The sequence below is a fragment of the Rhinatrema bivittatum genome, chromosome 10 (genome assembly GCF_901001135.1).
Source record: "Rhinatrema bivittatum chromosome 10, aRhiBiv1.1, whole genome shotgun sequence".
Classification (NCBI taxonomy): Eukaryota; Metazoa; Chordata; class Amphibia; order Gymnophiona; family Rhinatrematidae; genus Rhinatrema; species Rhinatrema bivittatum.
This window is the reverse complement of record NC_042624.1, coordinates 22,788,001-22,814,910: the sequence shown is the minus strand read 5'-3', so window position 1 is coordinate 22,814,910 and position 26,910 is coordinate 22,788,001. Positions and strand designations below refer to the sequence as shown.

The 26,910-nt window shown below is 45.2% G+C and overlaps 1 protein-coding gene across 1 annotated transcript in view; it reads right to left on the bottom strand.

Annotated features, from left to right (window-relative positions):
* The window catches only part of LOC115100348 (nucleoprotein TPR-like), a 101,929-nt gene that overhangs the window by 44,138 nt on the left and 30,881 nt on the right, over positions 1 to 26,910 (bottom strand). Inside the window, exon 2 of the mRNA XM_029618765.1 lies at positions 5,331 to 5,383. Coding sequence (XP_029474625.1) covers positions 5,331 to 5,383 — 53 coding nt within the window. The remainder of the gene's footprint in view (positions 1 to 5,330; positions 5,384 to 26,910) is intronic.

The following is a 26,910-nucleotide window of genomic DNA, read 5'->3' as shown; positions in this document are numbered from 1 at the left end:
GACCCTAGGCCCCTCCCCTGAACTATCCTGATTGGCCCAGTCATCCTGTCTGCCCCTGCAACTGCTTTCTGGACTTTCTTGGTGGAAGAAGCACAAGGCTAGTTCTCTTCACCCTCCCTCTTGAGTTTTCCCCCATTGATTCTCTGGTTCTCAGCCTGGAGACATACACTCTATCATACCATGGAAGACCTTGCCGGATAAAGAGACCATGGACTGCCATGAAGATTCAATGCGAATGCCCTGAGAAACTGGCAGAGAGCCCTTTTATATGGCTGCAGACAGGAAGAGGTGATGACATCATCTAGGAGTGCCATGGGGCTTTTCCTGCCGTGGGCCCTTTAAATTCAAAGCAGAGGCACGTGCACCTAGAGGAACCGGCTGCACAGAGAAGACAAAAGTGTTGACAGTGTACCAGCCGCAAGAAGATGGGAACGGCAGCGGCTTGGTGGCAGTAGCAGCACTCCAGCCATAAAGAGGAGTCAGTGCTGGTGGCAGCCTCCCGCCGCACAGCAATAGGAGTCGTTGGGACCGTGCTGCAAGGCAGAGGACAGTATCAGCGGCCTCCCCAGGCCGCACTGGCAGCCAGCGTCAGTGGCATCCAGGCTGCGCTGGGAGGTGAGTGAGGCTGCTTGCGGTTAGATCCCGCAAGCGATAAGCGCAACATTGTTGAAAAAGGTGTGCAGCATCTTTCAACAGAGAATGATAAACCTACTGCAGAGGGCTTTAAACTCAAATCACTGGGGATAGATGAACAAAATCCTAAGGTAAGTAAAACATTAAACACATATAGAAATGTGAATTATGGGAAACAAGTGCAATATCTGGAAAGCTATGCACACTAATGCTCATAGTATGGGGAATAAAGTCCCAGATTTAGAGGCAGTCATGGAAGAAGCTAATTTGAATACAGTAGCTGTCACAGAGACCTAGTACAGGAAAAGCATGACTGGATATAGTTATACCAGGCTCAGTCTATACAGAAAGGACTGGGTAGAAAGGAAAGGAGGGGGCATGACAATATTAGAGCAACAGAATTGCTGGGCTTATGAGGTAAGGAGGAGGCACAGTGGGTTAATCTGGAAAGAGCAAATGGAACATCTGTTTATAGTGTTGTGATATACAGACCTCCATCATCAACTGAGGAGATAGAGATTTAATGGAGGATATTCACAGGATTACTGTGAAAGGGGAGGTACTGCTGCTAGGGGATCTCAATTTTCAAGATGTTGATTGGGACATCCCAGTTGCAATGTCTTCTAGAAGTAGGCAGATCCTAGATTCTCTGCAATAGAACTGTTCTGTCAACTGGTAATGGAACCCACATGGAAGAAAGGGATTTTGGACCTGGTGCTTACCAATGGAAACAGTATTTCTGATGTTATAGTGGATGATCTGTGATCCATTGACCACTGGATGGCGTGATTCAATATTAGGATGCAAGAGATGAAAATTCATTCTGAGGGTCCTAGACTTTAGGAAAACTAACATTCTTAAAATGGGAGAGTACCTCAATAAGACACTAGCTGGATGGGAAAATCTAGGGGAAGTAGAAGGGAAATGGTCAAAACTAAAAGGAGGGCAATTATCTTTTTGTTAGGAAAGTAAATAAAGGGAAGAGGAAAAAGAGGCCATTAAGGTTTTCTAAATAAGTAGTTGAAAAGTTAAGGGAATGTTCATAAACTATCTGAGATCTCAAAAAGAGGAAGACAGGTGACAATATCTAGAAAAATGAAGAGAAGCTGAGAAAGTAGTCAGTACTGCAAAAATTATAATATAAGAAAAAAATAGATATGTTAGTGATAGAAAGAAGCACAAAAGTGGCATTGTGCGACTCAAAGTGGAGGAATATGTAGAGGCTGATGAGAAAAAAGCAAAATTATTTAACAAATATTTCTGTTCAGTGTTCATTGTGGAAGGGCCTGGAGCAGGACCACATAAAATGAACACAGAATTATTTTCAGAAAAGTGTGTTCATGAGGAGTAAACTAAACTTAAAATAGATAAGTCAATGGGGCCGGATGGAATACATCCAAGGATATTAAGAGAACTTAGAGGTGTCCTGGGAGCTCTGCTGGCTGATCTTTTCAATGTTTCTTTAGAGTCTGGAACAGTCCCAGAGGACTGGAAAATGACAGATGTGGTTCCTATTCATAAACGTGGAAGTAAGGAGGAGGCTGGGAACTACAGACTGATTAGTCTGACTTCTATGGTGAGCAAACTAAAGGAATTGATGCTAAAACAGAGGATAATGCAATTTTTGGAATTCAATGGATTGCAAGATCTGAGGTTTTATCAGACATAAATCATGTCAGATGAAACTAATCAATTCCTTTGATTGGGTGACCAGAGAGTGGGATCAAGAAAAGTAATCCAAGTGCTGTAATTAAAAAACTCACCTGAGCAAAAAGATTCCAATTTATCCCTATCAATTAGAAAGCAGAATGAAAATACAAACAAAAAACACACTGGAATGTTTGTATGCTAATGCCAGAAGTCTAAGAAGTAAAATAGGAGAATTAGAATGTATAGCAGTGAATGAGGACATAGACTTAATTGGTATCTCAGAGATATGGTGGAAGGAGGATAACCAATGGGTCAGTGCTATACCGGGGTACAAATTATATCTCAATGACAGAGAGGTGCATATGGTAGGCGGGTTGGCGCTTTATGTCCAGGATGGCATAGAGTCCAACAGGACTGCATGAGACTAAAGGCACAATCGAATCTTTATGGGTAGAAATCCCTTGTGTGTTGGGGAAAAGTATAGTGATAGGAGTACACTAATGTCCACCTGGCCAAGATGGTGAGAAGGACAGTGAAATGCTAAGAGAAAGTAGGGAAGCTAATCAATTTGGTAGTACAGTAATAATGAGAGATTTCAATTATCCCAGTATTGACTGGGTAAATGTAACATCAGGACATGCTAGAGAGATAAAGTTCCTGCATGGAATAAATGACAGTGTTATGGAGCAATTGCTTCTGGAACCGAGCGAGGGAGCAATTTTAGATCTAATTCTTAGTGGAGCACAGGATTTAGTGAGAGAGGTAATGGTGGTGGGGCCGCTTGGCAATAGTGATCATAATATGATCAAATGTGAATTAATGACAGGAAAGGGGATAGTAAATAAATCTACGGCTCTAGCGCTAAACTTTCAAAAGGGAAGCTTTGATAAAATGAGAAAATAGTTAGAAAAAAAAAAGTGTGCAAGAAGCATGGACATTGTTAAAAAATACCATCTTAGAAGCACAGTCCAGATGTTTCCACACATTAAGAAAGGTGGAAGGAAGGCAAAACGATTACCAGCATGATTAAAAGGTGAGGGGAAAGAGGCTATTTTAGCCAAAGATCTTCATTCATCCAGCTCCCCTATGAGGAAAGACTAAAGAGGTTAGGACTTTTCAGCTTGGAGAAGAGATGGCTGAGGGGGAATATGATAGAGGTGTTTAAAATCAAGAGAGGTCTAGAACGGGTAGATGTGAATCGGTTATTTACTCTTTCAGATAATAGAAATACTAGGGGGCACTCCATGAAGTTAGCATGTGGCACATTTATTTAGAAACAATTTTTATTGATTTTATAAAAGATAACAGAAGGAAAGTGGTGTGGTTCTGAGCCACTCTCCGATATATAAATTGTCATGAAAGTACATAGATTCCACGTTCCCCCCAACCACCCCCCCCCCCCCAACTACTCCTGAATAACCTTCTGGTAGGGTCCAGAGTCCACTTAGAAAGTCCAATCGTCGTTCAGTTAATAAGATTAAAAAAAAAAAGTTCTGGAACTGAAAAAGTATTTACTCATTAAGAACAAAACTACGGACATGCTGTGGGAGAGATTGTAAGTAGGCATCCCACACTTCCAGAAAGTGCTTCCGGTGGCGTGGAGAGAGTCGCATTGCTGCCGCATCCATGAGCATAATGCGGTGAAAAAGGTTGCGCCACGTCCAATAGGAAGGGGAAGATGCATCTTGCCAGTGCAATAAAATAACTTTCTTCCCCACCAAACATGCCTTTCGAATTAACAAGCGGGTTCCCATACTACAAATACATAATGGAGAAATGCAACCAAAAAGAAGCCACAGGGGGGACACAGGAATAAGGACCCCCAATGAGGCCTCAAGATACCGAACCACTTTAACCCATAAATTGTGAATAGCAGGGCATTCCCAAAAAGCATGAGATAATGTTCCTCTTGCATTCCCACAACGCATACAGGCTGGGGATAAAGAGATTCGTAGATTAAAGGCCCCTTGTGCTGAAATATAACTCCTGCGCAAAAATTTATATTGCATTTCTCTAAAATACGAATTCACCGAGATCTGGGAAATCCGCCTAAAACATGCTTTGATTATATATCCATTAATGACAAAGACCCCATCCCCATTCCATTTGTCAACCAGAACAGAACAAGTATCCACAACAGTCAGCTGTTTGAGGCGTTTATAATATTGTGATAGCGAAGGCACCTGCTCCTTTTCAAATGAGGGTATCCAAAGTGTGGAAATGAGAGGTCTGCCGAATAGAGGAGGAAAGAGATCCCACATAATGCTGCAATTGTAAATAAGGAAATGTTAGATATGCCATAATGCTCCTGGAGGTCAGAGAAGGACACAATGGTACAGTCCAGAGTCAGGACATGGCCCAACAAAGTGATACCCTTAGCACGCCATCTCTGATATGCTACAGTTTGGGAGCCCGGGGTGAAATCCGGATTTCCTTGGACCAGTAAAAAATAGACACAAACAAGTGGGATCTGCAATAAACGCACAAGTTGAGCCCAAGAAATGCTAATGGGTTTGATAAGAACATTCTGCACTAAAAACATGGGTAATGCTGCAGCTGGAGCTTGCAGAACAAATTTAAGGGAAAAAGAAGCGGCTAATTCCACATCTGCCGATAAACTGAGGACAGTAGATTTATCCAATAACCAATCTCTCATCAGGCGAAGATTGCTAGCTAAATTAGGGACTCCCAAGCCCCCCCTCCCCCAACGTTCACGCATCCAAGCCAACGGGACCCGGGGCTTCCCCCCTCTCCAATAGAAGCGGCGTTGAGCCCTATCTAACTGCCTTAGCTCCACCATGCGTAGATGTAGTGGCAAATTCTGAAATAGGTATAACCACTGGGGTAAAATTGCCATTTTGAAAAGGTGGGCTCTGCCACCCAACGATAGGGGTAGCCATGCCCAAGTGAGCAATTTATCCTGAGTATAGTAAAGGGGTCAAGTTAAGCTTATATATATGGGACAGATCCCGGGGCAGGACAATTCCAAGATAAGTAAACGAGGCCCCCGCCCATTTAAGGGAGAACTCGTCCCCCCATACATTTACCAAAGAGTTGGGGAAGGCCAAGGCCACCGATTTATCCAAATTCAAGCGAAAGCCTGAAAAAATCCCAAAATCCCAAAAAATCAGAAGAAGAGAAGAAAGAGACTTCTTGGGATCTATGAGAAATACTAAAATGTCGTCCGCAAATGCAGCATACTTAAAAGTGGTCGCCTGGAGATGCATCCCCTTGATTGTTTTAGCCATTTGTATTTTTTGCAGCAGTGGTTCAAGCTGAAGGACAAACAAAAGAGGGGCGAGAGGGCAGCCCTAGTGATTGAAAAAACCTCGGAGGAAAAGCCATTCACTATGACAGTGGCTTCCGGAGCCTGGTAAAGAAGGCGTACCACATTTTCAGCGTCAAAACTAACAGCAAGGAAGGGGGCCTCCATCTGCTGGCACATAGTCATAGCCGCCATAACCCTACGTATATTAGTTAGGGCGTATCTCTTCCACACAAAACCCACCTGATTTGGCCCCACCAGAGAGGGAAGTATAACAGACAGGTGATCCACCAGCACTTTAGTCAATATCTTTTGATCAAAATTCAATAAGGAAATTGGTCGGTGCTAAGGGATCCCTCCCCGGCTTATGAATAAGAGTAATGTTAGCCGTGTTGGTATGCGATAGAAAGGACCCATCAGTCTCAAGAGCAGCAATAAACTATACCAAGGGAGGTCCCACTAGGTCCGAGATATACTTATAGAATTCAGCGCCATATCCATCCGGCCCAGGGGCTTTAAAAGCCCTAGCACCCCTAATAACCAATGTCACCGCGGTTAGCGTAACCGGGCAATTCAAGAGGGATTGCTGATCCTGGGTCAGGCGAGGAAGATGTAATTGCTCACAAAATTTAGCACAAGCCCCTGGGTCCCAGTGCCCAGAGGCATAAAGGTCCCTGTAAAAATTGCGAAATCGGTGCAAAATATCATCAGTGATAGTGAGAATCCTACCCGTTGGGGAGCATAAAGCTGGGATATATCGAGACCCATGAGCCATGCGAACCAGATTAGCAAGCATTGTGCCCGCTTTATTACTATGCTGGTAAAGCTTGTATTGATAATACAGAAAGCTCTTCCAAGCCCACTGATGTAACAACGTATTTAGCTCCCCTTGGATCAATGTATAGTGAACCCATGCCCCATGGGAATTATCACGGTTTAACAAGTCCTTGGCCCTATTTAATTTAGCTGTTAAGGTCAAAATTCTGTGGTCGACAGCCTTTTTCCGATGGGCCATATAGGAAATAAATTCGCCCCTTAACACCGTCTTGGCTGTATACCAAAACAATACCGGGGTCTCCACATGCTGGGCATTTAGTGTGATATAATCCAACCAATGGGCTCACAAGTACTCCTGGAATTTGACATCATTAGCAAGATAAAAAGGAAACCGCCACCTAAAGGTAGTAGAGTGGTGGCTTCCAATCTGCTACTCCAGACACACCGGGGCATGGTCAGAAATTATAATTTCCCCAATGTTCACTGCCCCCACCCAAGAAAGGCTGTGTGCACTAATGAGAAAATAATCAATGCGAGATAAGGTGCCATGGGCATGAGAGATATGTGTAAAATCCTTTTCACCCGGGTGCAGAATGCGCCAGACATCCACCAAATGGAAAGATTGTTCCAAAAAGGAAGGACCCTTGCCCCATCCCACCCGTGAGCCCGAGGAAGGAGATCTATCCAATTGGCCATCCTGAATGGTGTTAAAATCCCCTCCTATCAGCAGACAATCCTCCACATAGGGCAGAAGTAATTGATAAATCTCCTGATAAAAATTGGGGCTATAGTTATTAGGAGCATAGATATTACACAAAATCACCTTAGATTGATGTAGCTCAGCCACCAAGATAAGGTAACACCCCAAATGATTCGATTATTTCTCGATCTGAGTCAACTGTGTCCTTTCTACCACTGTTGTTTTATCCTTGACTGGCTTTGTGGAGAGAACCTTGAGGTGAACATTCTTATTGATCCATATAACTACCCCTGCAGATTTAGTGGAACCGGAGGCATATTAGACCTCCCCTTCCCATAGTCTACTTAATTTATTATGCTCAGCATCTGTAAGATGAGTTTCCTGTAAGAACGCGATATTCTCTCGCTTACGTTTAAGAAGGGAGTGAATCTTAGACCGTTTAATAGGTGAATTTATCCCACAGACATTCCAAGTAACTAAACTAGTAACATTTCTAGAGAGATATCAAGTGTATAGCTTCCAAGAAAAAATTAAGCAAATTTGCCTGTTGTGGTGGCCCTCCCAGCCGGGATCCCCAACCACATGACAGCAAAGGACTGAATGAGATTACCAATATCACTGAACAGACCAGATGAAAATTTACCATGTGGACCCAAACCCTATTTCCCCAAAACCCCAAACCTCGAACTATCCCAGTAATCCCCCCCTCCCCGGCCTCGCTGAGTTAGCCGCGAGGACTTCACCCTGACCAGCCCTGGAGAACACTACCATGCTGGCATATCCCACCTCCCCACCCCACCCCCATCTGCATCTACATTAAATAAACAACACATCAAAATAATTGTGATTCTGTTAACATATAAGATAACTTGTGAGCAGATGTACACACAGTAGCCAAACAACTGTCAGAAAAAAGGCCATAGCCCACATCACATAGGAAGCATATGAACAATCATAAGCATATAAACTATGAGGAATATAAACAATTATAAATCCACATATCTTCCGAGATGGCCACAGAAAATAAGGCCCCCCCCCCCAGGATGAAAGAACCCAGCAAGTAAAAAAAAATGGTAAGCTGAGAAAAGAAGCTAGTGAATAGTCAAGAGAACAAGCCAAAAAGTTCCGCAGGAGAAACACGTGGTTGCAGTTTAGGTTGAGGAAAACCAAACAAGGAAAAGAAAAAAACCCCAGCCATGATGGTCTCATGCTAGCAAGACTGAAGTACTAAAAAAACAACTTATAGGGCATTACAGCACCCAGTCCCATAAAAAACAGAGTCAAAGTCAAACAAAGGGCTGTAAGCTGCCTAAACTATAATACAGAGCAAAATCCAAATACAGCCAGGTTGTGAATCCAGGCAATTGCAGCCACACTCACCACTGGTATAGGGATTTGTCTGTGAGATGAAGCTGAGTTAAATCCCATAAGGCATTCCTCGGCTCAACCTTGAAAAAAAACAGAAGAAAACCTCCCTAATGTGAATTGTAAGCCGCCTGAATGGTAAGACAGAACAGGATCCAAAAAAAAAAAACCACCAGGCAGCAGAGCTAGGCAAACACCGCCATGTTCTCCATGGATGTAATGATTCATCTGCGTGGTGAAACAGGGATAGATCCTGAAATAGCCGCTTCTGGCTCCTGTAATAGAGATCTGGCCTCCTGGGGTGAGGTATACCAGGTCACCCCGGATTCGGTCACCACTCGTAACCAAGCCGGGTATATCAAGGAGGCCTGAATCCCCCGTGCCAGCTATTGTGAACAAATGGGAGCCATGGCTCGTCTCTGAGCCACTACAACAGCAGAAAAGTCCTGAAAAATAAGGACTTTGTGATTTTCATAATGGAGAGCCTGGCCCTTCCTCATAGCAGCTAGAATTTCCTGTTTGTGTGCGAAATTGAAGATTTTCGCCACCACTACCCGTGGCTTCGGGGCATCAGGCCTCTTAACACCCAGCCGGTGAGCTCTCTCAATGCGTAGCTGGCCATGTGCGGAAGAAAGTGAAAGGCCCTTAATAAGCCATGACTCTAGCAGAGTCGGGAGGTCACGATCATTGATGGACTCAGGTAGCCCAATAAATCTCAAATTGGATCGCCTGGAGCGGTTCTCCAGGGCTTTGATTTTTGCTGAGTTTTTGGCCACCTCAGCCCGTAATGCTGCTAGATCACTTTGTGCCATCTTGTGCCTCTGACATGTGGTTTTCAAGTTCCGCGCATCGGCCCTCAAACTTATTTAGATTCGCCGATATTTCTGCGACTGCCGTGGAAATAGATTTTAACTCAGGCCCCAACACCTCGATGACTGCTGACTTAATTTCAGCAAGTACCGGCGCTGTGAGCTGTTCGGCGGGGCCGGCTGCGGCGGCCATGACAGGCTCCTTAGTAGAAGTCTGGGCTTCTTTCCCTTTTTCTTTTGCGGATTTGACAGGGTGAGCCGGCATACCCAAGAAAGAAGGCTGCACTAAAGAGGGCAGCGCCCATATTAATTTAAAGTCACTTAGCTAGTAATTGCGATGCAGATGGGGGTCGATCTCAGAGGCCGGACGCCAAGAAGAATCACATCCTCCTCCCTCAGTGCACCACGTGATCTCCTCCCGCTTCCAATCGCATGTGGCACATTTAAAACTAATCGGAGAAAGTTCTTTTTCACTCAACGCACAATTAAACTCTGGAATTTGTTGCCAGAAGATGTGGTTAGTGCAGTTAGTATAGCTGTGTTTAAAAAAGGATTGGATAAGTTCTTGGAGAAGTCCATTACCTGCTATTAATTAAGTTGATTTAGAAAATAGCCACTGCTATTACTAGCAACAGTTACATGGAATAGACTTAGTTTTTGGGTACTTGCCAGGTTCTTATGGCCTGGATTGGCCACTGTTGGAAACAGGATGCTGGGCTTGATAGACCCTTGGTCTGACTCAGTATGGCAGGTTCTTATGTTCTTAAAAAGTGGAAGAAGGATCCAAAAGAAGAAAATAGAATAAAGCATAAGCGCTGGCAAGTTAAATGTAAGACATTGATAAGACAGGCTAAGAGAGAATTTGAAAAGAATTTGGCCGAAGAGACAAAAACTCACAGTAAAGACTTTTTAAAATATATCTGAAGCAGAAAGCCTGCGAGGGAGTCAGCTGGACCATTAGATGATCGAGGGAGTTAAAGGAGCACTTAGAGAAGATAAGGCCATCGTGGAAAGATTAAACAATTTCTTTGTTTCGGTGTTTACTGAAGAGGATGTTGGGGAGATACCCATTCCGGAGAAGGTTTTCATGAGTAATGATTCAGATGAACTAAACCAAATCACGGTGAACCTAGAAGAGGTGGTAGGCCTGAAGGACAAACTGAAGAGTAGTAACTCACCTCACCTGGACTGGATAGCATACACCCCAGGGCTCTGAAGGAACTAAAAAATGAAATCTCAAATCTATTAATTAAAATTTGTAACCTATCATTAAAATCATCCATTGTACTTGAAGACTGGAGGGTGGCTAATATAACCCCAATATTTAAAAAGGGTTCCAGGGGCAATCCAGGAAACTACAGACCAGTTAGCCTGACCTCAGTGCCAGGAAAAACAGTGGAAAGTGTTCTAAAGATCAAAATCACAGAACATTTAGAAAGACATGGTTTAATAGAACAAAGTCAACATGGCTTTACCCAAGGCAAGTCTTGCCTCACAAATCTGCTTTACTTTTTTGAAGGGATTAATAAACATGTAGATATAGGTGAACTGGTGGATGTAGTTTTTGGATTTTCAGAAGGCATTTGACAAAGTTCCTCATGAGAGGCTTCTAAGAAAAGTAAAAAGTCATGGGATAGGTGGTGATATCCTTTCGTGAATTACAAACTGGTTAAAAGACAGGAAACAGAGAGTAGGATTAAATGGACAATTTTCTCAGTGGAAAAGGGTATACAGTGGAGTGCCTCAAGGATCTGTACTAGGACCCATGCTTTTCAATATATTTATTAATGATCTGGAAAGGAATATGATGAGTGAGGTAATCAAATTTGCAGATGATACAAAATTATTCAGAGTAGTTAAATCACAAGCGGATTGTGATAAACTGCAGGAGGACTTTGTGAAACTGGAAAACTGGGTATCCAAATGGCAGATGAAATTTAATGTGGATAAGTGCAAGGTGATGCATATAGGGAAAAATAACCCATGCTGTAGTTACACGATGTTAGGTTCCATATTAGGAGCTACCACCCAGGAAAGAGATCTAGGCGTCATAGTGGATAATACTTTGAAATCATCGGCTAAGTGTGATGTGGCAGTCAAAAAAGCATACAGGATGTTAGGAATTATTAGGAAAGGAATGGTGAATAACGTCATAATGCCTCTGTATCACTCCATGGTGAGACCGCATCTTGAATACTGTGTACAATTCTGGTCATCGCATCTCAAGAAAGATATATTTGTGATAGAGAAGGTACAGAGAAGGGCGACCAAAATGATAACGGTGATGGAACTGCTCCCCTATGAGGAAACACTAATGAGGTTAGGGCTGTTCAGCTTCGAGAAGAGATAGCTGAGGGGGGGATATGATAGAGGCCTTTAAAATCATGAGAGGTCTAGAATGGGTAAATGTGAATTGGTTATTTACTCTTTAAGATAATAGAAGAACTAGGGGACACTCCATGAAGTTTGCATGTAGCACATTTAAAACTAATCGGGAACAAAGTGGGCCATTTTGGAGAACCTGTCTATAGTTACCCAGATGACTGTATTCCCTTCTGAGGCTGGAAGGTCCACCACGAAATCGGTGGCGATGTGGGTCCATGGTCCCACTGGAATGGGCAACGGTTGGAGTAGACCCCAAGGCTTCCCCGTCCACAGCTTCTGTATCGCACAGGTGGGACAGGAGTCTACGAAAGCGCGGACATCTTTCCTCAAGGTTGGCCACCAGTAGAAGCGGTTTACCAAGTCAAGAGTCTTCTCGCGGCCAGCGTGACCCCCCCGTAAGAGAATTGTGGGCCCAGAGCAAGACCGCCTTTCGAGACTGTCGGAGAACCACCGTCTTACCAAGAGAACATACAGTGGTCCCAGAAAGATTGATCTTTGTGGGGTCTAGGATGTATTGGGGCTGGTCCTGCTCTTCTTCCAGCTCCGTTGAGCGCGAAAGTGCATCCGCTCGAACATTCTTGGCAGCCGGCCGGTAGCGTAGTGTGAAATTGAAGCGATTGAAGAATAGAGACCAGCGGGCCTGTCGAGGGTTTAAGCGTTGGGCTTTGGACAGGATCTCCAGGTTTTTGTGGTCCGTATATACTGTAACGGGATGGATGGCTCCCTCCAATCATTGTCTCCACTCCTCAAAGGCGAGCTTGATAGCTAGTAACTCCTTATCCCCAATACTATAATTATTCTCGGCAACAGAGAATTTCCTGGAAAAGTATGAACATGGCATGAGCTGACCGGAGTCACTGCATTGACTAAGCACAGCTCCCACTGCGATGTTTGATGCGTCCACCTCTACGACAAATGGACGAAGCGGATCAGGGTGACGAAGACACGTATCCTGTAGAAAAGCCTCTTTGAGGATTTCGAATGCTTGACAGGCTGAATCAGGCCACTCCACCGCGTCAGCTCCTCTCCGAGTTAGGGCAGTGAGAGGAGCCACGATACGAGAATAGTGTGGAATGAAATGTCTATAGAAATTTGCGAAGCCGAGGAAACGCTGCACCGCCTTTAGCCCCCTCGGCCGGGGCCAGTCTCTGATGGCGGCTACCTTTTCAGGATCCATCTTGAATCCGGTGTCGGAAACTATGTATCCCAGAAAGGGAAGAGACTCTTTCTCAAAGCACCATTTCTCCAACTTGGCGCATAATCCGTTGTCTCTGAGTAACTGTAATACCTGACGGACATATAGGCGATGAGAAGACAAGTCCCATGAGTAGATTAATACATCATCCAGGTACACGATGACAGACGTATTCAGTAAATCATGAAGTACCTCGTTCATGAGATGTTGAAATACTGCCGGGGCATTACATAGTCCGAAGGGCATGACAAGGTACTCTAGTGCCCATCCCTGGTGTTAAAGGTGAACCTAGAAGATGTGGTAGGCCTGATTGACAAACTGAAGAGTAGTAAATCACCTGGACCGGATGGTATACACCCCAGAGTTCTGAAGGAACTAAAAAATGAAATTTCAGACCTATTAGTAAAAATTTGTAACTTATCATTAAAATCATCCATTGTACCTGAAGACTGGAGGATAGCAAATGTAACACCAATATTTAAAAAGGGCTCCAGGGGCGATCCGGGAAACTACAGACCGGTTAGCCTGACTTCAGTGCCAGGAAAAATAGTGGAAAGTGTTCTAAACATCAAAATCACAGAACATATAGAAAGACATGGTTTAATGGAACAAAGTCAGCATGGCTTTACCCAGGGCAAGTCTTGCCTCACAAATCTGCTTCACTTTTTTGAAGGAGTTAATAAACATGTGGATAAAGGTGAACCGGTAGATATAGTATACTTGGATTTTCAGAAGGCGTTTGACAAAGTTCCTCATGAGAGGCTTCTAGGAAAAGTAAAAAGTCATGGGATAGGTGGCGATGTCCTTTCGTGGATTGCAAACTGGCTAAAAGACAGGAAACAGAGAGTAGGATTAAATGGGCAATTTTCTCAGTGGAAGGGAGTGGACAGTGGAGTGCCTCAGGGATCTGTATTGGGACCCTTACTGTTCAATATATTTATAAATGATCTGGAAAGAAATACGAGTGAGATAATCAAATTTGCAGATGACACAAAATTGTTCAGAGTAGTTAAATCACAAGCAGATTGTGATAAATTGCAGGACGACCTTGTGAGACTGGAAAATTGGGCATCCAAATGGCAGATGAAATTTAATGTGGATAAGTGCAAGGTGATGCATTTAGGGAAAAATAACCCATGCTATAATTACACAATGTTGGGTTCCATATTAGGTGCTACAACGCAAGAAAGAGATCTAGGTGTCATAGTGGATAACACATTGAAATCGTCGGTGCAGTGTGCTGCGGCAGTCAAAAAAGCAAACAGAATGTTGGGAATTATTAGAAAAGGAATGATGAATAAAACGGAAAATGTCATAATGCCTCTGTATCGCTCCATGGTGAGACCGCACCTTGAATACTGTGTACAATTCTGGTCGCCGCATCTCAAAAAAGATATAATTGCGATGGAGAAGGTACAGAGAAGGGCTACCAAAATGATAAGGGGAATGGAACAACTCCCCTATGAGGAAAGACTAAAGAGGTTAGGACTTTTCAGCTTGGAGAAGAGACAACTGAAGGGGGATATGAAAGAGGTGTTTAAAATCATGAGAGGTCTAGAACGGGTAGATGTGAATCGGTTATTTACTCTTTCGGATAGTAGAAAGACTAGGGGGCAATCCATGAAGTTAGCATGGGGCACATTTAAAACTAATCGGAGAAAGTTCTTTTTTACTCAACGCACAATTAAACTCTGGAATTTGTTGCCAGAGAATGTGGTTAGTGCAGTTAGTATAGCTGTGTTTAAAAAAGGATTGGATAAGTTCTTGGAGGAGAAGTCCATTACCTGCTATTAAGTTCACTTAGAGAATAGCCACTGCCATTAGCAATGGTTACATGGAATAGACTTAGTTTTTGGGTACTTGCCAGGTTCTTATGGCCTGGATTGGCCACTGTTGGAAAGAGGATGCTGGGCTTGATGGACCCTTGGTCTGACCCAGTATGGCATTTTCTTATGTTCTTATGTTCCACTCGTCCCCTGGTCGAATACGGACAAGGTTATATGCGCCCCGCAAGTCCAGCTTTGTGAAGATCCTGGCTCCCTGTAATCTATCCAGGAGTTCAGGAATCAGTGGGAGTGGATAACGATCTCGCTTGGTGATGGCATTGAGACCCTGATAGTCAATGCATGGTCTTAGCGACCCGTCCTTTTTACCTACAAAAAAGAAGCCCGCCCCTGCTGGAGATTTTGAAGGCCGGATAAATCCTTTTGCCAGGTTCTCCGAGATGTATTCGGACATTGCCCGAGTCTCTGGTAGTGATAAGGGGCATACTCTTCCCCAAGGAGGTGTCGTTCCTGGTAAAAGCTCAATGGCACAATCAAACGGCCGATGTTGAGGCAGGATCTCTGCCTTCGTCTTGGAAAATACGTCGGAGAAGTCGGCATATGGTGCAGGTAGAGCGATGGTGGTGTGCAAGAGAGGCACTCTCGGAACCTTCAGGCAGTTAGCGAAGCAGAAGGGGCTCCATTTCACGATCTGTAATGTGTCCCATTGGATAATCGGAAAGTGCTTCTGTAACCATGGTAGGCCTAACACACTCTCGGAACCTTCAGGCAGTTAGCGAAGCAGAAGAGGCTCCATTTCACGATCTGTAATGTGTCCCATTGGATAATCGGAGAGTGCTTCTGTAACCATGGTAGGCCTAACACCACGGGGTGGACGGCCTTTTCCAGAACAAGGAAGGCAATCTCCTCCGAGTGGATTGCCCCGGTGCGTAAAGTCAAGGGTATCGTGGAAGAAAAGATTCTCCCTGGAAGAAGTGTTCCCCGGATGGAGGTAATCCACAGCGGTACCTCCCGAGGCCGAGTGGGGATCTGTAATTGGCGTACCAAATCCTCCAGGATGAAGTTGCCCCCTGCTCCAGAATCCAAAAAGGCAAGGGTCTCCAATGATCCCCCTGGGTATTCGAGTGTGATGGGTACAGTACATTGAGGAGCGGTACCAGCACAATCTAGGAGGAGCTCCTTATGACCTCCTAGGTTCTGGCGTTTTCCGAACGCTCTTTACAACGAGCGAGGAAATGGCCTTTTTGACCGCAGTAGAGGCACAAGCCAAGAGTACGGCGGCGCTGTCTCTCCTCTGTGGTAAGCGGAGTACGCCAGAACTGCATGGGTTCTTCAGAAGCAGAATCAGGACGTGTTGCTCCTGGAGAGGGGACTGAAGATAGTGGTCTGGAGAATATAGGAGCTAGAGACGGGGTACATCGAGTGGGTCTTAGTTCTCTTGCTCTTTGTTGGAGGCGACGATCAATACGACCAGCCAAATCTATGAGGCCGTTGAGATCCTCTGGAAGATCGCGGGCGGCCAACTCATCCTTGATGCGCCCGGACAGGCCATCCATAAACACAGCCTGGAGGCTGTCATCATGCCACCCAACTTCAAGAGCAAGCGTGCGGAAATCCATGGCATAATCTGCTAAAGGGCGGGAACCCTGGCGTAACTGCAGTAGTTCCGAGGTGGCGGTGGTTAAGTGAGCCGGGTCATCAAAGGCTAACTTGAAATTAGAGATGAACTGCGAGAAATTACTGAGCAAGGGATCATTCTGCTCCCAGAGTGGAGACGCCCAAATTAGAGCCCTCCCATCAAGCAACGACAGGATATACGCCACCTTTACGGCATCAGTAGGAAACTGTTGAGGAAGCAGCGTGAATCATATAAAACATTGGTTCAGAAAACCTCGGCAAGTCTTAGCCTCTCCAGCGTAACGTGACGGTGCTGGTAGCTGAGTAATTGAACCAATGTTTACCACTGAAGCTGGTGGCAGAGCAGGCACTGGATCTGGCATGGCGTCCAGTCGATTAGCAAGTCGTTCTACAGTCGCTGCAAGAACATCCATGCAATGCTGCTGTTGCTGCACACGCTGGGCAATTCCAGGGATTGCCTGAAGACCTGACAAATCCGCCGAGTCCATGGCCTTGCAAACTGTTAAAGTGGTTTAGTGGACTCTTAGGCCAGCCTGACGGAGAAGATGGAAATAATCTCCGGACTAGCGGAACAGGCCGGGAGGCAGATACTGGACGGATTGAAGAGAAGGATCTTCACCCTGGAAACCCGCGCTCCCCTAGGAGGAGCCCCCGTAGGAGCTGGGCCGCTGGGACTTAGGTGAAAGGAGAATCCGATGAGAAGATCCGAGGTCAAGGCAGGCAAGTCTGGAACAGGACCAAGGCTGGCACTGAAGGCGGACACGAACCAGGACTGGAACTGAAGCAGGCAACTGGAACAGGAACCGGTATCAAGGCTGGAACTGAAGCAGGCAACTGGAACAGGAACCGGGATCAAGGCTGGAACTGAAGCAGGCAACTGGAACAGGAACCAGGATCAAGGCTGGAACTGAAGCAGGCAACTGGAATAATTACAAGCAGGAACTCCAGAGGCACACTGTAATGATAAGCAAACTTGTTGCAAGGCAGTAAGCTGAGGCAGGCACCAGCCTTAAGTATTTGCCAGGGTCTGACTTCAGAAAGGGAGGCGGGGCATCTGACATCAGAAAGGGAGGCAGGGCGCCCAAGGCAGGAAAGGCCCTTTAACTCCTGGCCTTTCGCACGCGTGCACACCCAGGGAGGAGGCCCTTTAACTCCTGGCCTTTCACGCGCGCGCACCCCCAGGGAGGAGGGGCTAATGCAGCGAAGGTAAGGTCCCGGTCGCGGCACTCGCAACTGGGGCCGCAACAGGGAAGGAGGATACTAACAGTATTGAGATTTATTAATCTTAGAGGCAGTCTCTTTGTGATGTTTCTTATAAGTTCATAGTGGCATGACAATGGTTGATGCTGGTTGCTGTTTCATTCTTGCATGGGTTTGGTTGGTGGTACTGATTGTTGTTAGTTCGTTGATTTAACTTATTGTCAATATAGACTTTGTAGAAAAGCAGTGTTTTTTAAGATCTTTCTTGAATGTTTTGATGTTGGTTTGTGATCTCAAATCATGTGGTAGGGAGTTCCATGTTTTCGGGCAGGTAATGGAGAATGCTCTATCTCTTGTGGTTGATAGATGAGCATCTTTGATGGGAGGAATAGTTAGACGAAATGTGTTGTTTGATCGCAGGTTCCTAGTGGGATTTTGTGGGGTAATTTTTAATCCTGTTTGTCTTTGATGATCGGTATGTACTAATTTATGTATGATGGTCATGGTCTTGTGTTCAATTCGGGATTTTATAGGAAGCCAGTGTAGTGAAATTAGTATGGGGGTGATGTGATCGTTCTTTTTTTTTTCCAGTTAGGATTCTGGCTGCTCAGTTCTGTAGAATCTGATGAGGTTTGATGTTATAGTATGGAATACCAGTCAGTAGGGAATTGTAGTAGTCTATGGTTGAGAAAATTAGTAGTTGTAGTACAGTTCTGAAGTCGTGTGAGTTTAGGAAAGGTTTTATACATCTTAGGGTTAGAGGTTTGTGATATCCTTCTTTGATTTTGGTTGTTATGTGGGTTTTGTATGATAGGTTTTTGTCAATAATTACTCCAAGGTTTCTGGTGTGAGTGACAGGGGATATTGGGTTCATTGGATTGTTAGCTGTGAGTTGGGGTGGTGGTGTTGGATTGGATTTTCTGTCCATGATGATTATTTCGGTTTTATCAATGTTGATTATGAGTTTTAATTTTGTTTGAAGTTGTTTGATTGAGTCAAGCAGAATAAAAGTTTCTTCTGCTTGACAATGGAGTTTTTGATGGGGATTAGAAGTTGTATGTCATCTGCGTAGAGGAAGTGGGTGATTTGAAGATTACTTAGTAGTTGGCAAATGGGTAGAAGGTAAATGTTGAACAGAGTGGTAGATAACGCTGAGCCTTGTGGAACTCCAGTGTTAAGGTTAATTTTCTTAGAGATGTTGTTGTTGATTGATACTTGGTAGCTTCTGTTGAAAAGATAGGATGAGAACCATTGTAGTGTAGTGTCAGATATACCAATTTCTGTCAATCATTCTAGAAGTATTCAATGGTTTACTGTATCGAATGCTGCTGAGAGGTCGAGGAGTATGAGTAGGTATTGTTTTCCATTGTCAAATCCTCTTAGTATAGTGTCATTTAATGATAGAAGGAGAGTCTCAGTGCTGAGGTTCTTTCTGAATCCATATTGGTTTGGGGATAGGATGTTGTTTATTTCAAGGTATTCATCGAGTTGGGAGTGAACAACTTTTTCGATGATCTTGGCTATGAAGGATAGGTTAGAAATCGGTCAGTAGTTTGTTAGGTTATTTGGGTCGAGATTATTCTTTTTCAGTATAGGTTTGATTATTGCTGATTTGAGGCAATTGGGGTCGTTTCCTTCGGTAAGAGATAGGTTGACGATCTTGGTGATTGTTTTTGTTATAGTGGATTCAATTGCCTTGAGGCTTGTTATGTGGATGCTGTCCAGAGGATGGTTGGCGGGGTTCATTTTTTTAATGATTGATTGGATCTCGATGGTGGAGGTGGTGTCGAAATTTGACCATTTTGAATTTACTTTTGTGCTCGAACATATGGGCTGGGTGTTGTCAATAAAGTTGGATTGTATTAAGTTTGATATTTTATTATTAAAGAATGCAGCAAAATCGTCACTTTTCTGTGAGGTGCAAGTAGTTTTCTGGGTTGTTTTTGTGAGGTATTGTACTACTGAGAAGAGCATTCTGGGGTTATGATGAAATTTGTTGATTTTTTTTTAGAAGTATTCTTTCTTTGCATTTTTGATGGTGTTTTTGTATTGTGCTAGGTGGTTTCGATATTTGTTTAGTGTGGCTGAGGTTTTATTCCGACTCCATTCTTTTTCTTTTTTTCAGAGTAAACGTTTGGAAGCTCTGATGTTATCATTGTACCAAGGATTGTTGTGTTTTGATTGTTTTATTGTTTTTGTTGTGGTGGGGTTGATGTTATCAGCTACTTTTTTAGTGATCATTAGCCATGATGCTGTGGCTTCATCAGAATTTGATAGATCAATGTTGGTTAGTCCTGTTTGAAGAGTTTCTTGTAGGAGTTAGTGTTGAAAGGGGGGCGGTATGTTATTTTATTCAGTGGGTTTTGAGGAGAAGTAAGGATGGAGTTGGTTGTCAAGGATGCTTGGATTAGGTGATGATCAGACCAAGGTATTTCTGTGGTGTGGGATGCGATAGTATTCCAATCCTCATTGTTGATGAATATGAGATCAATAGTGTGACCTGCTTTGTGGTTTGGAGTTTCAACTACTTGCATTAGATGTAGTGTTGATAGTGCATCGATGATGGTTTGGCATGTTTTTGATTGGTTGATTGTGTCAAAGTGTATGTTGAAATCACCCAGGATGATGATGGGTTTGCTGAGTGAAATTTTATTCATGATGTATTCGATTAGGGGTAATCAGTTTTTGTCGAGTGATCCTGGTGGACAATAGACAATGCATATTTGAAGTTTAGTGGAAACAAATAATGAAACTTCAAAGGGTGCAGATATGTTTGTTGGATGAAGTGTCAGCTGTAGGTTGTTTTTTTTTAAGAGATTAACATTATACCACCTCTTTTTTTTCTTTTTCTGGGAATTGAGAATATGTTGTATTCTTGGTTGTTTAGTTGGTTGATGAGTACAGAATCGGTATTTTTGAGTCAGGTTTCCGTTATTGCGATGAAATCTGGTTTAGAGTCAATGAGCAGGTCATTGATTAAAGGTATTTTCTTTACTATAGAGCGTGCGTTGACTAGTATGAATGAGAGTAGAATATAGCTTGAATATTGGATGTATGTGTTATTTGAGATGCTTGGAAGTTGTTTTTTGTATGAGGATTAGAGGGCGTGTGTTTCCTTAGAATTGGTTGCTTTTTTGAAGGGGTGGTTCCTCTATTTCGATTTGGTAGTTTCCTTGTTGCATCCATGTTTATTGGTTGAAGTTCTAATTGTTAAAAAGTCTGATGTGAGAGTGTTAAGAGGACAGTAGTTATAAGGATGAAATTAAGTGGTAGATTGTTGAGAGGTGATTTGTCATCATAAACTAATGCTAGTTGAAAAGTGTCCAGTTGATGGGCTAAGAGGGAGCGCTGAATGGGCAGTATGAAGGGGCGCACAAAGGGGCCTGCCCCTTTGGACGTGCTCCTTCGGCACGCGATGCACGGCACGCGGCGCCTGGAGTGAGCAAGTATTTGAATTTACTCACCCGGCTCCTCCTCTGATGTCAGGGGGTGGTCCGTTCTTCCTGCTTGCGCTGGGTTCCGCTGGGGGATGGCACCTGGCCTCCGCCTGCCCGCTTCACTCCGGTGTCGTCAGGCTCAGGTCTCCGACGGTGCTGGTGTCGGGATCGGGAGGACCGTCTCGCTGGGAGCCCACTGGCTCTCGAGGTCTCCGGGGTCGGGCTCCCTGCGTCCTGAATTTCATTGGTGGCAAGGAAACAGGCCTCGGCCACTTGAGAGCGTTGCTTCATTCCCGGGTGCAGGTAAGTGATCTTGTTTAAAGCGGTCTTCTGTGGTCAGAGGAGGGCACCTGGGGTGAGCAAGTATTTGAATTTACTCACCCGGCTCCTCCTCTGATGTCAGGGGGCGGTCTATTCTTCCTGCTGTGCTGGGTTCTGCTGGGGGGTGGCGCCTGGCCTCCACCTGCCCGCTTCACTCCGGTGTCGTCGGGCTCAGGTCTCAGACAGTGCTGGTGTCGGGATCGGGTGTACCGTCTCGCTGGGACCCGGTGGCGTGGGAGAGGGGTCCGCGCCCGCTGGCTCTCGAGGTCTCCAGGGTCGGGCCTCCTGTGTCCTGAACGTCGTTGGTGGCAGGGAAACAGGCCTCGGCCGCTTGAGAGCGCTGCTTCGTTCTCAGGTGCAGGTAAGTGATCTTGTTTAAAGCGATCTTCTGTGGTCAGATGGGGGCGCCTGGGGTGAGCAAGTATTTGAATTTACTCACCTGGCTCCTCCTCTGATGTCAGGGGGCGGTCTGTTCTTCCTGCTTGCGCTGGGTTCCACTGGGGGGTGGCAACTGGCCTCCGCCTGCCCGCTTCACTCAGGTGTCGTCGGGCTCAGGTCTCCGATGGTGCTGGTGTCGGGATCAGGGGGACCGTCTCGCTGGGACCCGGTGGTGTGGGAGAGGGGTCCGCGCCCGCTGGCTCTCGAGGTCTCCGGGGTCGGGCCCTCTGCATCCTGAATGTCATTGGTGACAGGGAAACAGGCCTCAGCCGCTAGAGAGAGCTGCTTTGTTCCCAGGTGCAGGTGATCTTGTTTAAAGCGGTCTTCTGTACATGGAGTATCAGGATGTATTTTCCAAACAGAACGTTGATATCCTGCCCTCGCTCTGGAAGTTCAACTGCCCTATAGAACTCTTACCTGGCTCTACACCACCCTCTCTCAATCCCAGAGACCCAGGCAATGTTTGCATATATTAAAGAAAACTTGGCCAAGGGGTTTATAAGACCTTCTACCTCCCGGGTTCTTTTTTGTAAAGAAAAAGGATGGGAGCCTGAGACCATGCATTGACTACAGAAGTCTGAATGCCGTGACCCGTAAGGACCGCTACCCACTACAGCTCAAGAGTGAGCTTTTTGATCGGCTGCAAGGGGCTCAGATCTTCACCAAATTAGACCTATGTGGAGCTTATAACTTAGTCCAGATCCAGCCTGAAGACATATGGAAGACCACATTTAACACACGAGATGGACACTACGAGTACGTAGTAATGCCCTTCAGGCTATGCAACGCTCCCGCCATCTTCCAGCGGATGATGAATGAGATCTTCTGAGACCTTCTGTACTCATTCATCATAGTGTATCTGGACGACATATTAATCTTCTCCAAGGATCTGAAGTCCCATTGTTCCCATGTCCAAACTGTCCTCCAGCATCTCAGGGACCATCATCTCTATGCCAAACTAGAGAAATGCCTTTTTGAGCAGACTAGCCTCCCATTCCTGGGCTACATCATCTCTAGCCAAGGGTTCACCATGGACCCCGACAAACTCCAAGGTATTCGTGATTGGCCCCAACCAGTGGGTCTACGGGCCCTACAAAGATTCCTGAGGTTCACGAATTATTATTGTCATTTTATCGCAGACTACTCCACGCTGGCTGCTCCACTCACTGCCATGAGGAAGAAAGGAAGTAACCTTCCGGTGTGGAGCCCCAAGGCCCAGTCTGCGTTTCAAGCATTGAAAGAAGCCTTCCGTACTGGCCCGTGTCTCCGCCATCCAGACCCTCACTGCCCCTTCATTGTAGAGGTCGATGAATCTGCCATTGGAGCTGGGGCGGTCCTGAGTCAGTACTCCACCAAGAGAGCTCTGGCCCCGTGCGCCTTCTATTCCCATAAGTTCTCACCTACAGAATGGAATTATACCATAGGGGACCGCAAACTCCTGGCCATGAAACTCGCCCTCCAGGAATGGTGCCCCTGCCTTGAAGGGGTGCAACACAGGTTTACTATATATACTGACCATAAAAACTTAGAGCACCTGAAAGAAGCCAGTTACTCAACCCTAGGCAAACCCGCTGGGCCCTCTTCTTTGCACACTTCAACTTTGAGCTTCGCTACCGCCCGGCGGTGAAGATCCTTCGCGCTTTCACGCTCAGTCAAGCCAGAGGATACTCCCAAGACCCTGGCGCATATCATTGACCTGGCCTGCATCTCAATCGCAATCACCACCACGGTACCAGCCGGTAAGACTGTGTTCCCCCTCTGTCTTCAAGAGCGTGTACTCCGTTGGACCCACGACTCCAAACTTGCCCGAACTCTCGAAATGCTCTGAAGGACACCCTAGACTATGTGGACTCCCTTTACCTGGGCTCCCATCAGCCCTAGAACTGGTTCAACTCTTCCTGACTCACGTCTTTCGTCTCCATGGACTACCACAAGAAATAGTTTTGGATTGTGGCCCTCAATTTGCCGCAAAATAATGGAGATTTCTCTGTAGGAAGTTTAATATCACCTTGAATTTGTGTGTCAATGATTTTATTGGAGTTTTCCATATTGTTAATACAACAGGAAGAAAGGTGAGGTTCTGACCTTCCTTCAGTTTACAACCAAACTTTAGGATTCACATACATTGTAACCAACTGCCTTCTACCCCCTCCTCAACTCCCCCCCTCCACTTCAGCATTCATCCCTCCCCCCACCCACCCCCCGCCCAAGAAGGGGAATGAAGTCAAAGCGGAAGGTAGTTTTTCGAAGCATATCACTCAGCTATCCGGAATCATCAAGTCAATCATTTAGGACGAGACTACGAGCGTGATGAGGAAGGTGATGCAAGTAAGTGTTCCATATTGAAAGAAACAATTGCCATTGTCGAGGAGATTATCGAGACGCCAAACAAACCATGAAAGTGGTTCCTCCAGGCCCAGAAGGACGGTGCTGCAGGTGACCTCCATACTGACAAAATCACTTTTTTTGCAACTAAACATGCTTTTTGCAAGAGTGAGCGCGAGCCAGGATTTAAGGTCAGCATACCACCCACAAGCTAACGGCCAGGCCGAGAGGACCAACTGGTCTCTGAAAGCCTTCCTTCGATCATATGTCAACAATCAGCAAGACAACTGGGCCAACCTCATCCCATGAGCAGAACTGTCTCATAACACCCATGTCACCTCTGCCACGGAGGTCTCTCCATTCACGGTAGTCTTTGGCCATCAGCCTCGCTTACCACTGCCGATTCCACTCAGTGTGCCTTCACCAGCAGCCCAATCCATAGCACAAACCATTCGCCGGCTGTGGGATCAAGTGAAGGAGCGTCTCCGCCAAGCAGTCGACCGGGCCAAACGCGTGACGGATGTCCATCATTGAGTCGCATCAGTGTTCCTGCCTGGGCAAAAGGTCTGGCTCAGCACCAGACACATCCATCTCCGGTTGCCCTCTCAACAGCTGGCTCCCAAATATGTGGGGCCATTCCCCGTCTTATGGGAGCACGTACCAGTTAAAATTACCTGCAAACCTGGGAATCCATAACACTTTCCATGTGTCTCTGCTCAAACCTCTAGTGTTATTGTGGCTGTCTCATGTACATAACAAAATCCAACAGTATTTTTTGAATGCATAAACAATAAATCAATGTGTATAACATCTGTCTGTGTGTCGTTCCTTTCAATGGTATACAATATGTCAAATCACGGTATTCTCCTTCCGCATCCCCTACCCACCCCAGCTCCCTTATACCCCCTCCCTTCTTCCCCCCCCCCCAACCCTGCACCTGATTGTATAGTGAAATACAAACAATGAAATTAAATACATTTTCAAGCTACATCATATTCAATTATGTAAGTGGTATATATCTGCAACAAACATAGTGAGATTAGTGTCACAATAGGGAAAGAAACAGAGATGGAAGGTCAAATAGCACAATAGCAAACATGATTTGAGATCCAAGGAACAAAATTGGCGAAGAAACCCATCTTCAACCACCCTCCTCATCTACAAAGAGTGCCTCAACTCATACAGAAATGACATCAACAAAACCAAGAGAGAATTCTTCTCCAAAAAGATCCACCACCTCATATTTGATTCAAGAGCACTTTTCTCATACGTCTCTACCCTTACTAAACCTCCTGCGCCTACCATTCCAGACGACCAAGCTCTCAACAAAGCGAATGAACTAGCTGCCTTCTTCGACAACAAAATCACATCACTCCTAGCCCCCCTAAAAGGAGCAGCTACACTTCCAAACCACATTCAAAAATCAGATCACTCAACCGCTCAACAATCTTTGGACACAACAGATCAACAGCCTCCGCACTCAACCGCCCAACAATCATTGCACTCAACCACCTTACAACCTAACACAACCCCATCAGTGCTGGACAAGTTTGATCCCACATCTACTTTAGAAATAGAGAACATTCTCAAGAAGATAAAACCTTCCTCTCACCCATCGGACTATATCCCTTCAAACACCCTGAGTATGATCACCAACACCATAGCCAAACCTGTTGCAGACATCATCAACTGCTCTCTCACTCAAGGGCAAGTTCCCAACCAACTCAAGTTAGCCATACTCAAACCGCTCCTCAAAAAACCCAACCTTCCCACCTCAGATCCAGCCAGCTTCAGACCTATAGCAAACCTCCCTATGTTAGCCAAAACTATGGAAAAAGTGGTTAACAAACAACTCTCAGATTTTCTTGAAGAAAATAACATCCTCACCCCAAACCAATTTGGATTTCGTGAAACTAGGAACACAGAATCGCTATTAGCCTCACTATCAGACACCATTATCTTTAACCTAGAAAAAGGCCAACCTTGCCTCCTCGCTCTCCTTGATCTCTCTTCAGCGTTCGATACCGTAAACCACCCGTGCCTCCTGCAACGCCTAACGGACATTGGCATTACAGGAGCAGCGTTCAACTGGTTCGAATCATTTTTGGAGGACAGATCATACAAGGTCAGGATAAATAACAAAGAGTCTCGTGCCATCGAATCTAAAAGGGGAGTTCCGCAAGGATCATCCCTCTCCCCGACTCTCTTCAATATATATCTTCTCCCTCTCTGCCAATTACTCACCAACCTCAAGCTTATACACTTCCTATATGCGGATGACATACAAATCCTCATCCCTATAGAGGACACACTACACAAAGCCATGTCACACTGGAGTAAATGTCTCGCAGCTATCAACAACCTACTCACCAGCCTCAACCTAGTCTTAAACACAAACAAAACTGAAATCCTCATTATAGCACCGGAAAACTATGTCCCATCCACTCCTCCGAATGCCAACCAAATTCCGGATACCTTTTCTCAACAAGTAAAGGACCTGGGAGTCATCTTAGACGGTGGATTCAGCTTCAACAAATTCGTCAACAACACAACAAAAGAATGTTTCTTTAAACTACAAACCTTAAAGAAACTAAAACCACTCCTTCTGTACAGAGATTTCCGCATGGTGCTACAAGCCATCATACTCCCAAAACTGGACTACTGTAACTCTCTCCTCCTTGGCCTACCAGCTTGCACCACAAAACCACTTCAGATGGTCCTGAATGCCTCGGCAAGAATCCTCTCAAATGCCAAAAAAAGAGACCATATCACCCCAATCCTGCATCATCTACACTGGCTCCCGATAAAATACAGGATCCAATTCAAGTCCTTAATGATGATACATAAGGCCTTACATAATATCGCTCCACTCAATTTAACATTTCAAATTCAGCTACACACATCAGTGAAACCAACTAGAAGCGCATATCAGTACAGACTAACCACACAACAGGCGAAATCCTCCCTGAGGAAACGTGCTCTATCCAC